Source organism: Elephas maximus, chromosome 4 (assembly GCF_024166365.1).
Source record: "Elephas maximus indicus isolate mEleMax1 chromosome 4, mEleMax1 primary haplotype, whole genome shotgun sequence".
In the NCBI taxonomy this organism is placed as follows: Eukaryota; Metazoa; Chordata; class Mammalia; order Proboscidea; family Elephantidae; genus Elephas; species Elephas maximus.
Window position 1 is genome coordinate 186803298 of NC_064822.1, and position 15125 is coordinate 186818422.

The 15125-nt window shown below is 50.8% G+C and overlaps 1 protein-coding gene across 1 annotated transcript; it reads right to left on the bottom strand.

The window, feature by feature from the left end:
* Window positions 1–1199: 1199 nt before the first annotated feature.
* RRP7A (ribosomal RNA processing 7 homolog A) lies at window positions 1200–9535 on the bottom strand. Its single transcript, XM_049884559.1, has 7 exons — window positions 9453–9535; window positions 7625–7767; window positions 5738–5863; window positions 4812–4929; window positions 4312–4409; window positions 3462–3660; window positions 1200–2765 (listed from the first exon to the last, which is right to left on the bottom strand). The coding sequence occupies exons 1-7, from the start codon at window positions 9523–9525 to the stop codon at window positions 2680–2682; spliced, it is 843 nt and encodes a 280-aa protein (XP_049740516.1). The 5' UTR covers window positions 9526–9535; the 3' UTR covers window positions 1200–2679.
* Between the last annotated feature and the right edge of the window lie 5590 nt (window positions 9536–15125).

Genomic DNA, 15125 nt, shown 5'->3' on the forward strand with positions numbered 1-15125 from the left:
ACAGAGACAGGGCTCTGGCCGACAAGAGCGCCTGGTACTGTCCGGTTGGAACTCACTGTGATTTTGTCTGCAGCCAGAGCACTGCGTTGACTTCACCAGCAGGGACCTGTTCACGCACTACATCTGGAAGCTGCAGGCCCACGTCCTACCTGTCAAGTGAGTCTGGGCAGCCAGCCCTTCAGTGCCCAGGGGGATGGTGGCGAGGGGTCTCCAGTTCTCCCAGTAGTGAGACCTCACCACTGCCCTGTGTGACCTTCCCCAGAAAGCCCCCCTAGCTCCCAGCAGCAGGTCTGGGCAAGAGGGGCAGTGAAGCAATGGGAGGGCTCAGACAGCAGGGACAGGCAAGGACACCACAACTTTCTTTCAGCTGGTATTTGTGGGAGAGACGCCGGGCGAGGCTCTAACGGGAACATGGAAGGCAGACACTGGCAGCCATTACAGTATAGCCTTGCCCTAGGGAGCCCCCAGCAGCCCGGGGACCGCCTCCACCACTGCCAGGCGGGGCTGTGCAGCTGCTATCACCAACCCCCCGGCCCCCCATCACCCCTCGGAATCCTCTACTGCGGCTTAGCCCCCACGCCCCTGCCTACAACTGCCCTGGACTTGGTGCTTACGAGGCAGGACCTGTGGCTTTCCGGGGCACCTGTGTCTCGTACATGGAACAGGGTTGGCATGTTTACAGCAAACGGGGTTAAAACGTGTGGACCTGAGCGCTGCTCAGATCCCGGCTCTGCCACTCAGTGGCTGTGGTCATGGGCCAGTCATGGAGCCCCACCTGGCCTGTGCCAGGTGCCATGACTGTCGGCCAGCACTGAAAGGGACCTGGCTGTGCCCAGGCCTGTTCTCTCCTCGGGAGCCTGGGAGCCCGGGGAGGGATGGCTCCTCAGATGAACCCTGACCTCTCGTTCTCAGCACTCCAGGGGTTACCAGTGTGAGGAGGGGACACCGACATGGAGCCCACACTTCTCATAATTAGCATGCCCCAGTCAGTCCTGCACCAGGTGAGCCACTGACCCCCGGCTGCCCGTCCCGCCCCACCCCTTCCTGCACTGGGACCCCACTGGGCTCCGGTCTAACCCGGGCCTGGCACAGGACCTCATGACCCCCAGGAGCATTCAGGCCTCACCTCCTGTGCACTTCAAGTCCCCGGAGGGCTGGGTCACTTTGGGTCAGAGCACAGGACGTGGAGACAACACCAACACAATCTCCCAGCTTTATTGTTCTCTTACATCTCCCTGGACAAAGCCCAACTCAGCCAGAGACAGCTTCACAGTCTTAGAAGGCCCCCAACACATCAAGTCACTACATACCTCGTCCTGCTAACGTCACATCAGCAGCTGCCTTGGCTGCAGGTGGCTGTGGGTTTCAAAGTTGGAGGCTTGTGCTGACATTGACTCTTGCCTGGGTCCCTGGAACACCTGGCAGAGCGGAGCTGCAAAGGGCACAGCCTTCCTGTCTCCAAGGCAGGGTGGGAGTGAAAATGGGCTCATCCTCAAGAACTCCCACCTGGGTGGTCCCTGAATCAGATCTCAGCGTTACACTTGTGGGCCCTCCCCTGACAGGGCCAGGCTGGCTCCATCTTCTCCAGCCCCCACCCCACCAAGCTACCCAGCTTCACAGCCAGAGTGGCCAAAACCCATGCTGTGGTGTTCCATTTGGACACTTTACTCCCCATCAGGCCTTCCTCACTGGCTCAGGCCAGGGTTGAGTGGCCCAGCGCGGGCCGTGAACCTCCACGCAGGGAGCAGTGCTCACCTCAAGGACACTTCTAAACTGCTGGGGTACGGGGGGGGATAGGCAAAGGAGGCCCCCAGCACACACCCAGGAGGTATGAGATGTAACCCAAGTTTACAAGCCCTCCTGGGGCCCAGCTCACCTCGCTCCTGCCTCCCTTCTCCAGCAGTGCCAGGATGTGGGAGTCCCTGGCAACCACTAAGTCCACATGAACAAACCTCGCAAGTGGCAAGGATCATCAGCACCTTTCTACAGAGCGAGCAGGGGGCCATGCCGGCTGTAGCCCTGGGCCGAGGGCTGCAGAAACCTTGTGCTGGCCAGACTCGTCTCCCCCCCCCCCCCCCCCCAGCCCTCAGCTGAGCCGGTGCAGAGCCAGGCCTCACCGGTTTCAAAAGTACAGGCTGCGCTGTGGAGAATCCCAGGGTGGGCCAGGGGGCTCTGAGAGTCTGGCTTTAATATCTGTGAATTCAGCAGGGGAGATGGTGTCCACATTTGGGGGTTCTGCCTTGTGGTTAATAATCCGAAGTGACCTGGCACAGGCTGGAGGATGAAGGGGCTGAGACAGGCCCCCGTGGCTCTTGCCGCCTGTCCCTGCTGCCTGACGGATGAGGAATAACTGACCTCGTGTCCACACTGCTCCTGCAGCTGTCTCACCACCAGGAGGGCTTCCCTGTCAGGGGTGGAGGGTGGCGTGTGGATGACGCTTCCTGGGAGGCAGGTCCTGAGAGCCAAATCCTCACACTGGCCAGGCCTAGTCACATCAGGACCAAGGCCGATGCTGTCCTTCCCTCCTGCCTGTGTGAACTCAGAAGGGCTTCAGAGATGCCACTCGTCAGGGTAGCCCCTCCTGATGGAGACGTGTCCTTCAGGCCTGGCCCCTTTTCCCCGCTGGCCCTGTGCCTCAGTCACTGTGCTCTGCCACAGGGGCCCTGAGGCCCGGCCGGCTCAGTAGGGTCGGAATTTGCGTTGCGCCCGCATCAGTTCGATCCTCTGCTTGTCCTCCTCAAACTTCCTACGCAGCTGTGCCAGGTCTGGGGGCAAGGAGAAAGAGGCCAAGTCAGACAGAGCGGCCCCGGCTGGGGTTCGCTCTACTGCTCCCACCAGGGGGGCTCCAGCATGGGGGGCCTCCCCCAGCCCCACTGGGGAGTATTCCCCCCACTGATCTGCTTTCCAGAAGTGGTCTGGGTACTGCAAGGAAACCAGCCTGTGGGTGGAATCACATGAACACTTCACCAGTAACAGAGAAAGCAAAAAGGGCCTCTCCCAAGGCCAGGCCAGGGCCAGGATCCTCCCCCTGGGCACAGATGAAGGGACAAGCCAGGACCAGCCGGCTGGGGCAGTGACCTCAGCACCATCACCACCAAGAGTGGCGCCACGGTGCTCGGTGCTCACCCACGGGAACGTGATCTATGCAGCCGCTCCACCACTCAGGCCTGCCGTGCCATACGCACATACTCCCTCACACGTGCACCAACACACACACGCAGGCCACCCCACCACACATACCTGCGTCATCACCCACCCACACACAGTCAGGCAGCGGCCCTCTCTGCACCCACTGCAGGCAGCTGAGCTCCGCCCTCTGCAGTCCAGCTTTAGCTGGAGGTGCGGGTTCCAGCACGACCTTCTCAGGGGCCTGGAGTGGCCTCTGCAGCAGAGTGCCCCCAGGCCGGGCCTGCACGCTGAGGGCAGTGGGACATGAGGGCAGGGCTCTGGGTGGTCCTTACGCTCCATCTTGCTCTCGCGGTGCTGCCAGGCATAGAAGTTGAGCAGCTCCTTGCGGGCACGCTTCCGCTTCTCCCTCTCCAGCACACGCAGGCTGGCAGCCTCCGTCCGGGGCAGCACGGATCGCCGGCCACGGCGGGTCACCTTCACCCAGCCTTCCTCGTCAGGGACTCCCTCCTCCTCCTTGGCCTTAGCTTCCTCCTGCAAGGCACGGGAGCCCTGTTGGCAGGCAGGCCTGGGGAGCGAGTGCCTGGGTCACCCCATCCTGCTGAGAAGGCTGCCTGCCATCAGGGCTCACGAGCCCTGCACTGAGACCCCACCACGGGCAGTGTGGCGCCCACTGCCCTCTCCTGTGTTGCTAAGTACTGGCGGGTGGAGGGGGGCCAAAGAGTCAGCGGGAGAGTGGGAGGTAGGGAGGAAGGGAAGAAGAGAGGGAAGACTGGAGGCAGCACAGACCCGCCAACACTGCCTCCACGGTTGTCCCCTAGCAGTGACTCAGAGAACAGACATCACCCAGCCAGGTGACTCCATGGGGAAGAGAGCCGGGGTTCTAAGAGTGACCAAGAACAGGCTGCCGTCCCCTCCCTTGAGATCCACACCTCAACCCCTGGTGGCACCACCCCCTACTGCCGCACAGGCGGCTGCCCCCACTCTCAAGGCCCACGCCTCAACTCCCTGTGGCACCATCCCCCACTGCCACACGGCTGGCCACCTCCACCCTCAAGGGCCACATCTCAACCCCCCGTGGCACCATCCCCCATTGCCACACAGGCGGCTGCCTCCACCCTCAAGGGCCACATCTCAACCCCCAGTGGCACCATCCCCCACTGCCACACAGGCGGCTGCCCCGACCTCAGCTATCTTCTTGTCATACGCCTCCATAAATGTGTCCACTTCCACCCTCAGGGCCTCGGGGTCCAGCACTGAGTCTGCGTACTCGCTGATCCACTCTGAGGGAAAGGGGAGATGGGCTTCCTCAGGCCCAGGCTCAGGGCCCTCCTCACACTGCGGAGGTGGCCCTCTCCCCTCCCACTGGGGAGGTGCCCTGCCAGGGAGTTGGGATCTCCCTACACGGGGCTGCAGGGATCAAGCTGGGGTTTAGGTGGAAAGGAAGAGTCTAGTGTTGGGAAGCTGGGCGTCACCCCTGTCCACCCCCAATGTCTGATACACTTGGGCCAGCGGCTCAGGGTAACGTCTCTCCAACATGTCTCAGACACACCCGGCAGGCCTCCCACCTGCTGCTTTCCAGAGAGTAGACGTGGGTCATGGCATTCTCAGAGGCTACCTCCCATTAGCGACACCCTACCAACCCAGGCCTGGGAAGGAGGCGCTAGCCCGCCAGCCATACTGACTCTGAACACCAGTTTTCACAGGGTGACTCTCTGTCGAGACCAGCAGAGGGCCCCTCAGGGCCAAGGCAGCCGACACTGCACCTGGCTTCCGGAACACCACGTGGGCGACCTGGAACCCCTGTGGGGAGAGAACCATGGGCAGTGTAGGGAGCCTCCTGTTCCTCACCAGCCTTCCCGCTGGCACAGGCCCCACAGCTGCCCTCACCCTAAGCTGTGCTGGAGCAGGGGGTGGCACCGGACTGTTGCTGAACAGGGAAAATAATGAGAAGGGACAGCCCCGCTCCTAGTCGCTCTACCTCTGTGAGACATGACGCCTGTTCCCACCTCCTTCCCAGTGAGCAGGTGAGACACATTGGGGTCTTTCTCTGAGTTGCAGGAGGGACTCAATGAAAAGGGGCCCCCGCTGGGCCAGGCAAGAAGACTAGGCTTCATGGAGCCAGAGGCCCAGAATAGATAAATGGGGTGCATGTTAGTTCAGATGCCAGGAGGTGAGCTCAAGGGACTGGGGGAACCACGGAAAGGACGAGGCTCCTGGAGACTAAGCCACTGGACCCAAGGAAGAATCTACTTCGGGTGGAGGAGGAGGGGAGCTTGAGGAGCCCTTCAGGGTGACAAGCAGAGACAGCCTCTGAGCTTTCACACAGAACAACGGAGAAAGCCAGACAGGAAGTTAAAGAATGTGGCAAATCGAGGAGAGAAGTGGAGGCTGTTTAACCTGACAGCCCTCCTAGCCCACACGTCACAAGGGGACCTAAGATGCAGAGATGCTCCGAAAACCCCACAGTCCCCAACAAGGCCCTCCCCTCCCACTGGGTAGGTCCCCCTTCCTCACACTGGGGAGACGGCCCTCTTCCCTCACACTGGGGAGGCGGCCCTCTCCCGACTCATACCCCATTCAAGCAGAACTCAGGCACCTAGAGGCTTACCGGAACAGGCTTGGGGTGAAAAAACTTCGACGTTGGTTCCTTTGGGCTCTCAGCAAGGTCCGGCTTCTCCTGTAACTCCACCGACTGGATGGAGCCGCAGGGAGAGAGGAGGCGGGACAGGCACTCCTGCCCCCATAGAAGAGGTGTGAGCATCTGCAGAGTGCCCTCTCGGGACCCCTTGTCTGCCCAGACAACTCAGAGCCCACAGCTGCCAACCAGGGGCATGCTGGGAGAGCCACTCCTTCCTCTCACCTGTTCCCTAATGGACAACAAGGAGGCCAAAATTTCCACGCTCCCGAGACAAAAATATTGTGAATGATCATGTCAAAAAACTGGGTAAAAGGCTACACTTCCCATGGCCAGGTGACTCAGGAAGGAGGAGAAGATGGCGTGTGGGTCTGAATCAGGTAGATGAACCTCTCTGGCATTAAGACAGGACTCTGCTCGGATCAGGTGGCCATCATGTGTTTGGCTGGTTCCAGAAAGGGATTTCTCATTTTAAAAGACCATTTTGCTGAAAGATTACAGTCTTTATCAATTTCTCTGGGAGAATGACCCCTCAAATAGGATTTGATTTGAAATGTTTAAAAAAAAAAACTATTACAAAACTAGGTGGAGATATTTTTGGTGTTAACTGAGTATTATTATTTTATGAGACAACCAACTGGGCTTTCCCTGACTCAGCCACTTAAAAATGAGTTAAACTGCTTTCGTTACTGAACACTTTGATCAAAGATTCTATAGAAGAACCCTGATCAAAAGGGGGAAACTGCAGAACAGGATTTCAAATTCTCATGGAAGTGAGACTTTCTGGAGCCACGGAGGCTGGATGAACCCCCGAAACTACTGCCCTGAGATAATGTTTCCACTGTAAACCAAAAATATCCCCTGAAGTCTTCTAAAAACCAAACAGTAGTCTAGCTTAACTAGTAAAGAACATGTGCCTTGAGCATTGTGCTCTCTTAAAATCTACCTACATGGGATCAAATTGACAACAGCAACTCGAAAGATTAGATAGGAGATTTAGAAGGCAGTGAGTTTATACTTATGGGAGAGGAACAACTTGGAAAAGGAGGTTAAGAATTTTTGCACAGCTTGAAGTCATACAGGAAGGAATCACTTAACTGGTACAACTGCTATGCATATTCTCAATGACAACAACAAAAATAAGTTATTTTAAAAAAAAGAGTTAAATCAATGCTGTTAGCATCAGGAGGTTGTCAACCTTGGTGGAGGAGGGGTACGAGGGATTTCTGGGGTGCAAGTGATGTTCGGAGTGCTGATGGCATGGGTCTGGTCAGTGTGTGAGAGATAGCAAGCTGTATCCCATGACCGCGCACTTCTCCTCACGGGCGCTACCTGCCAATAAAGGTGAACAACGACATCCCTGCTCTTAGTGCATCTCTCGCTAACTTGAGGAATCTTTTAGAAATTAATATTTCTTTTGGGAAAAAAAAAATCCAGTAATTCCCTTAGTTTCTTCTTTCTTCTGCAAACTTATTAACCTGAATTTAATAGTTTTGTGGAAAAAAATTAATAGACATATTTGAATAGTAGAATTAGAGGTAACTGTCATTCTCTTCTGCTACTATTTTTTTTTAACTATGGACAAGTATCACTTTTATAATCGGAGGAGAAAAAACCATGTAATTCAACCATGTTTTTTCTTTCCCCCCAAAATTCTGAGTAACACATAAAAAGGTCCGGCTCCTTAGAATTTTATTTTTGAAAATTTAGCTTCTTTTTAAAACACATCTTTAAAATGCCAATTTTCTGTCTCAACAAACAGAGGCAACCCTCAGGATACCCTCCCCTGGGGGTCCTATTAGTGCTCAGCTCTGCCTGGAGCTCCCGAGCCCACAGGCCCCATCCCAGATGCCAGCTCACCTCCGTGCAGTATGGGGGCACGTTGAGGACAAAAAGGGTCCGCTGCTGAGGCCAGGCAGACTTGGTGCCTTCTCGAACTCTGTGCTCTCTCACATAGAGGTAATGAGAAGCCTGCTGCTTTTCAGAGAACTTGATTGGAATGGCTGGAAGGGAAATGGGGCCAGGACGGACGGTGTGAGTCAGGTTCAGGCTACATCATGGTCCACAAGGCACTCTAAGCTGAGGTCACCTGGGCAGTAACACAATTTCCCTTCTCCATGTCCATACATCCATTCTTCACTGAGCCCTCCCCCTTGGCTGTGTAGGGTGCTGAGGCGATGAGAGCGAGTAGAGTAAGAACATATAAACAGGCAATCATTACAGATGGGGAGCCCTACGCGAGACGGAAGCTCAGCCCTTCCCTCCAGTGGCTCCCTGCTGCTCTTGGGACAAACATCAAAATCCTTACAGTGGCTGGACGCCCAGCATGACTCAGCCCTGCCCACCCCCGTGCCTCTCCTAGCACCATCCTCCCCTCACATTCCACACTCTGACCTTCTTTCTGCTCCTCCGATAAGTCAGTGCCTCACACATGCTGTTCCCTCTACCTGGAACACCAATCCTCTTCGCTGCACCCATCCTTCAAGTTTTAGCTCAAAGGTCACTTCCTCTGGAAGGCCTTACCTGTCACCCCCCTGCCAGGTGCTCTGTACCTTCATAGCTTCCCTCATGGTCTATAAGTCTGTGTTTGTGTGATTATTTGGCTAATTGTTGGCATTCCCACAAAACTTGAATCCTCATCAAGTTAGGAGCTGTTTTCTTCACCACCGTCTTTGCAGCACAGTGGGGATACAGCTGCAGCCCCTGACCTCAGGAAGCTTACAGTGGACAAGTAAGCATATAACGATAGTGCGTAAGTTATGAACGAAACATACAGGGTGAGGTAGTCCGGGGCGATGGGGCGGCAGAAGCCTTCTTTAACTAGGACACCAGGTGGGCCTCTTTGAAAAAATGACACAAAAGCTGAGACCAGAAGACACGAAGGGATAAAGCTGTCTGAGGAAGAAGGCAATGCACAGGCAAGAACACCGAGGCTAGAAACATGGTGGTCAGAGGAACAGAAAGGAGGCCAGTGAGGCTGCAGCTTTCTAAGGACAAGAGGAGTAATGGACGATGAGGTCGAAAACCTGAGATCTGCGGGGCCATGTACCTCAATGGTAAGAAGTCTGGATTTTATTTTAGGTGCTAATTGGTGCCACGGGAGGAGATGTGTGCGTGTGGGGGTTATGGGTGGGCATGTGAGCCACGTTCTAACTCTGACCTTAGAACATGCTGGTATCTAGAGAACAGAGGCAGGGCCAAGAACAGAAGCACGGAAACCATTTCAGAGGGCGCATAACAGCCCAGGGGAGAGCTGATGGCGGCTGGACTAGGAGCTCCCAGCGTAAGGAGAAGTGCAGGTGCTGAGGGGAACGCAGGTGCCTGGACAGAGATGGGCTCACCCCGGAAGAACGTGAAGGAGTCGTGCTCGCCCCGCGGGGAAGGTGGGTGGGCAGAGGTGGGCTCACCCAGGGAAGCGTGCACAAGACGGGCACGCCCAGGGCGAGTGTCAGAAACAGGCTGGCCCCGGGGGAAGTGCAGACAGGCGACAGAAGGGAGCCGCCGGGGCCTGGGCACCCCGGGCCGCACGGCCTGCGGGGACCGGGGCCGCCGAGCTCCCGCCGAGCTCCCGCCGAGCTCCCGCCCAGCCGCGCGGCCGCCCCTGGAGACTCCGGCTTCCCCCGCCCGCCGACCGCCGCGCCACGTCCCGGCGAAGCCGCCGGCCCCGCCCCGCCTCCCGGGCCCCTACCCGAGTAGCCCGGAGGGCTCGGGAGACTCTCTCCAGCTTCCCGCGCCGCACGCTTCCTCTTGCGCGCCACCATCTTGCCGACCGGAAGCCGCGGAGGCCGCTGGGAGCTGTAGTTGAGCGCGGGGCGGGGAAGCGTTTCCTTGACGACGGCGGCGCGTGGGGGCCCCGCCCTGTCGGTTCCGGGCACCTCTCTGGGGCTTCTGCTACCTCAGAGCCACATCCTTCCTTTGCTCAAAATAAAGTCGGCGAAGGAAAGTCGGAGTGAATGTCGGCGCTGGCGGGGTCGTTCACCGGTTCAACTCAGGTTTTCATCCAATCACCCATTCATTCATCATTCATTCATTCCTCAAAAAGATCAGTGAGTGCTCCAGGCACTAAGCTCTAGGGACACAGTGATGAAACAAAATTCAGCCTCCCCGGAGTTTATATTCTAAAGAGGAGAGAGAGGGAGAATAAACACATAAAGAAGTAAAATATAAAGCATGTGCGTTAGTGCTAAGTGTTAAAGGAAAAAGGAAAGGGGATGGGAGCGTGGGGGAGAGGTGACACAATTTTAAATAGAGTGAAGTTTTCACTGAGGTGACATTTGAACAAATCCTTGAAGGAGGAGAGGGAGCAAGGCATTCAGGTGTCAGTGAGAAGTGTCCTAGGGAGGTGGGGGGACCTTGGCAGAACCCGTAAGATCTGGTAGACCACGGGAGAGACCTCAGCTGTTAGTGAATGTGATGGGGGCCACTGTGGGATTTCCAGCAGAGGAGTGATGTGTAAACAGGGTTACTTTGGCTGCTGTGTTGTGATTAGACAGTGGGAGGGCAAGTGCAACACCACGGAAAGATGACGTCTCCAGGGAAGTGGTTGTGGTGTGGTGAGAGGTCGGATTCTGGGTATGTTTGAAAATCCCAACAGGATTTGATTGGATATGTGGTGAGAGAAATCCAGGACTACTGCTCGGCTTTTGGTGTGAGCAACTAGGACAGGGTTGCTGTTTACTGAGAATACTGTAAGTGGGAAGGGCCTTTGGGGCAGGGAAAGGCAGGCTCAGTGTGAGCCATGTTGAGATGCCCATTAGACATCCAAAGGGTGACGTTGGGTGGGCAGATAAAGTCTGAACTTTAGAAGACACATCTGGCCTGGGGAAATACATCTGGGAGCTGGCAGTGTATAGATGGAGGACCAAGGACTCCACTTATCTGGCCTCCAAAGGGCCACAGGGGCTATGATGGCATTTTAGGTTTGCAAGTTTATCAGAGTCAGCTCAGACCCTGTATACAAGAGCCCTAGAAATAGTTATCTTTAGGGGAAAGTTTGGGGGAATTACTATGTAAATATTTGCTATGGCATTACACGGTTCTTCTCAAGTTCACTGATGCTTTCCTTTCTCTTCCATTCTGTTCTTTACTTTGGTTATGGTATTTTTTTTCTTTTAATTTTTATTCTCCTTTAAGTGAAACTTTACAAATCAAGTCAGTGTCTCATACAAAAATTTATATACACCTTGCTATATACTCCTAATTGCTCTCCCCCTAATGAGACAGCGCACTCCTCCCCTCCACTCTTTCTTTTCAGGTCCATCCCGCCAGCTTTTGACCCCCTCTGCCCTCTCATCTTCCCTCCAGATAGTAGATGCCAACATAGTCTCATATGTCTACTTGATCCAAGAAGTTCATTCTTTATCAGTTATCAATTCTATCCCCTTGTCCAGTCCAGTCCCTGTCTGAAGAGTTTGCTTTGTGAATGGTTCCTGTCTTGGGCTAACAGAAGGTCTGGGGACCATGATCTCTGCAGTCCTTCTAGTCTCACTCAGACTGGTCTTTTTACGAGAATTTGGGGTCTGCATTTATTTTTTTTTTTTTTATGCCACTGCTCTCCGGCTCCCTTGGGTTCTCTGTTGTGTTCCCTATCAGGGGAGTCATCAGTTATAGCTGGCACCATCTAGTTCTTCTGGTCTCAGACTGATGTAGTCTGTGGTTTATGTGGCCCTTTCTGTCTCTTGGGCTCATAATCACCTTCAGTCTTTGGTGTTCTTCATTCTCCTTTGCTCCAGGTGGGTTGAAACCAATTGACGGATCTTAGATGGCTGCTTGCTAGCGTTTAAGACCCCAGACACCACTCTCCAAAGTGGGATTTTATTATGCCAATTGAATTAGATGTCCCCTGAAACCATGGTCCCCAAACCCCTGCCCTGCTACACTGGCCTTTGAAGTATTCGATTTAGGAAACTTCTTTGCTTTTAGTTTAGTCCAGTTGTGCTGACCTCTCCTGTATTGTGTGTTGTCTTTCCCTTCACCTAAAATAGTTCTTATCTACTATCTAATTAGTGAATACCCCCTCCCTCCCCCTGCCCCCCGCAACCATCAAAGAATATTTTCTTCTCTGTTTAAACTATTTCTCGAGTTCATATTGTAGTGGGCTTATACAATATTTGTCCTTTTGCAACTGACTAATTTCACTCAGCATAATGCCTTCCAGATTCCTCCATGTTATGAAATGTTTCACAGATTCATCACTGTTCTTTATCAAGCATAGTGTTCCATTGTGTGAATATATCATAATTTATTTATCCATTCATCCATTGATGGGCACCTTGGTTGCTTCCATCTTTTTGCTACTATAAACAGTGCTACAATGAACATGGGTGTGCATATATCTGTTTGTGTAAAGGCTCTTATTTCTCTAGGATATATTCCAAGGAATGGGATTGCTGGATCATACAGTAGTTCTATTTCTAGCTTTTTAAGGAAGCACAAGATCGATTTCCAAAGTGGTTGTACCATTTTACATTCCAACTAGCAGTGTGTAAGTGTTCCAACCTCTCCAACATTTCTTATTTTGTGTTTTTTGGATTAATGCCAGCCTTGTTGGAGTGAGATGGAATCTCAGTGTAGTTTTGATTTGAATTTCCCTAAAGGCTAATGATTGTGAGCATTTCCTCATGTATCTGTTAGCTACCTGAATGTCTTCTTTAGTGAAGTGCCTGTTCATATCTTTTGCCCATTTTTAATTGGGTTGTTTGTCTTTTTGTAGTTGAGTTTTTGTAGTATCATGTAGATTTTAGAGATCAGACGCTGAGCAGAAATTTCATAGCTAAAAACTTTTTCCCAGTCTGTAGGTAATCTTTTTACTCTTTTGGTGAGGTCTTTGGATAGCATCGGTGTTTGATTTCTAGGAGCTCCCAGTTATCTAGTTTCTCTTCTGCATTGTTAGTAATGGTTTTATACTGTTTATGCCATGTATTAGGGCTCCTAGCATTGTCCCTATTTTTTCTTCCATAATTTTTATCATTTTAGATTTATATTTAGGTCTTTGATCCATTTTGAGTTCGTTTTTGTGCATGGTGTGAGGTATGGGGTCTTGTTTCATTTTTTTCCGGTTATGCCAGCGCCATTTGTTACAAAGACTGTCTTTTCCCCATTTAATTGACTTTGGCCCTTTGTTAAATATCAACTGCTCATATGTGGATGGATTTATGTCTGGATTCTCGATTCTGTTCCATCTTGGTCTACGTTATCTGTTGTACCAGTATCAGGCTGTATTGACTACTGTGGCGGTATAATAGGTTCTAAAATCAGGTAGAGCGAGGCCTCCCACTTTGTTCTTTTTCAGTAACACTACTTATCTGGGGCCTCTTTCCCTTCCATATGAAGTTGGTGATTTGCTTCTCCATCTCATTAAAAAATGCCATTGGAATTTGGATCAGAATTGCATTAAATCTATAGATCGCTTTTGGTAGAACAGATATTTTTACAATGTTAAGTCTTCCTATCCATGAGCAATGTATGTTTTTTTCACTCACGTAGGTCTCTTTTGGTTTCTTGCAGTAGTGTTTTGTAGTTTTCTTTCTATAAGTCTTTTACATCTCTGTTAAGATTTATTCCTAAGTATTTTATATCTTGGGGGCTACTGTAAATGGTATTGACTTGATTTCCTCTTCGATGTTCTTTTTGTTGGTGTAGAGGAATCCAACTTTTTTTTTATGTTTATCTTACATCCTGATACTCTGCTGAACTCTTCGATTAGTTTCAGTAGTTTTCTTGAGGATTCCTTAGGGTTTTCTGTGTATAATAAGATCATGTCATCTGCAAAATAGAGAAACTTTTACTTCTTCCTTGCCAATCTGGATGCCCTTTATTTATCTAGCCTAATTGCTCTGGTTAGGACCTCCAGCACAATGTCAAATGGGAGTGGTGATAAAGGGCATCCTTGTCTGGTTCCCGATCTCAAGGGGAATGCTTTCAGGCTCTCTCCATTTAGGATGATGTTAGCTGTTGGCTTTGTATAAATGCCCCTTATTATGCTGAGGAATTTTCCTTCTATTCCTATTTTGCTGAGAGTTTTTTTTTAATCAAGAATGGGTGTTGAACTTTGTCAAATGCTTTTTCTGCATCAATTGATAAAATCATGTGATTCTTGTCTTTTGATTTATTTATGTGGTGGATTACATTAATTGCTTTTCTAATGTTGAACCATCCCTGCATACCTCATATGAATCCCATTTGGCCATGGTGAATTATTTTTTTGATATGTTGTTGAATTCTCTTGGCTAGAATTTGTTGAGGATTTTTGCATTTAAGTTCATGAGGGCTATAGGTCTCTAATTTTCTTTTTTTTTTTGCGGTGTCTTTTTTTACCTGCTTTTGATATCAGGGATATGCTATGCTGGCTTCATAGAATGAGTTTGGGAGTATTCCATCCTATTCTGTGCTCTGATATACCTTTAGTAGTAGTGGTGTTAACTCTTCTCTGAAAGTTTGGTAGAACTCTGCAGTGAAGCTGTCTGGGCCAGGGCTCCTATATAATTTTTATCGTGCTTTAAGTGAAAGTTTACAAATCAAGTCAGTCTGTCACATATAAGCTTATATGCACCTTACTACATACTCCCATTTACTCTCCCCCTAATGTTGGGAGTTTTTTTTTATTACCTTTTCAATCTCTTCTTTAGTTATGGATCTATTTAGTTGTTCTGCCTCTGTTTGTGTTAGTTTAGGTAGGTAGTGTGTTTCTAGGAAATCATACATTTCTTCTAGGTTTTCAAATTTGTTAGAGTATAATTTTTCATAGTAATCTGATATGATTCTTTTAATTTCAGTTGGGTCTGTTGTAATATCGCCCATCTCATTTCTTATTCAGGTTATTTGCTTCCTGTCCTGTTTTTCTTTTGCCCATTTGGCCAATGGTTTATCAATTTGGTTAATTTTTTCAAAGAACCAGCTTTTGGTCTTGTTGATTCTTTCAATTGTTTTTCTGTTTTCTATTTCATTTAATTCTGCTCTAATTTTTTATTATTTGCTTTCTTCTGGTGCCTGAGGGTTTCTTTTGTTGCTCTCTATTTGCTTAAGTTGTAGGGATAATTCTTTGATTTTGGCCTTTTCTTCTTTTTGTATTTGTGCATTTATTGATATAAATTAGCCTCTGAGCACTGCTTTTGCTGTGTCCCAAAGGTTCTGATAGGAAGTGTTTTCATTCTGACTGGATTCTGTGAATTTCTTTATTCCCTCCTTAATGTCTTCTAGAACCCAGTCTTTTTTGAGCAGGGTATTGTTCAGTTTGCAAGTGTTTGATTTCTTTTTCCTGCTTTTTCTGTTATTGATTTCTACTTTTATGGCCTTATGGTCAGAGAAGATGCTTTGTAATATTTCAATGTTTTGGATTTTGCTAAGGCTTGGTTTAGGACCT

Excerpts from the sequence above, each read along its gene's own strand:
- RRP7A (XM_049884559.1), bottom strand. The coding sequence starts at position 9,525 with ATGGTGGCGCGCAAGAGGAAGCGTGCGGCGCGGGAAGCTGGAGAGAGT. Across the intron at positions 7,768-9,452 it reads GAGCCCTCCGGGCTACTCGG|CCATTCCAATCAAGTTCTCT; the intron begins GTAGGGGCCCGG and ends TTTCCCTTCCAG. Across the intron at positions 4,930-5,737 it reads TTCACCCCAAGCCTGTTCCG|GGGTTCCAGGTCGCCCACGT; the intron begins GTAAGCCTCTAG and ends CTCTCCCCACAG.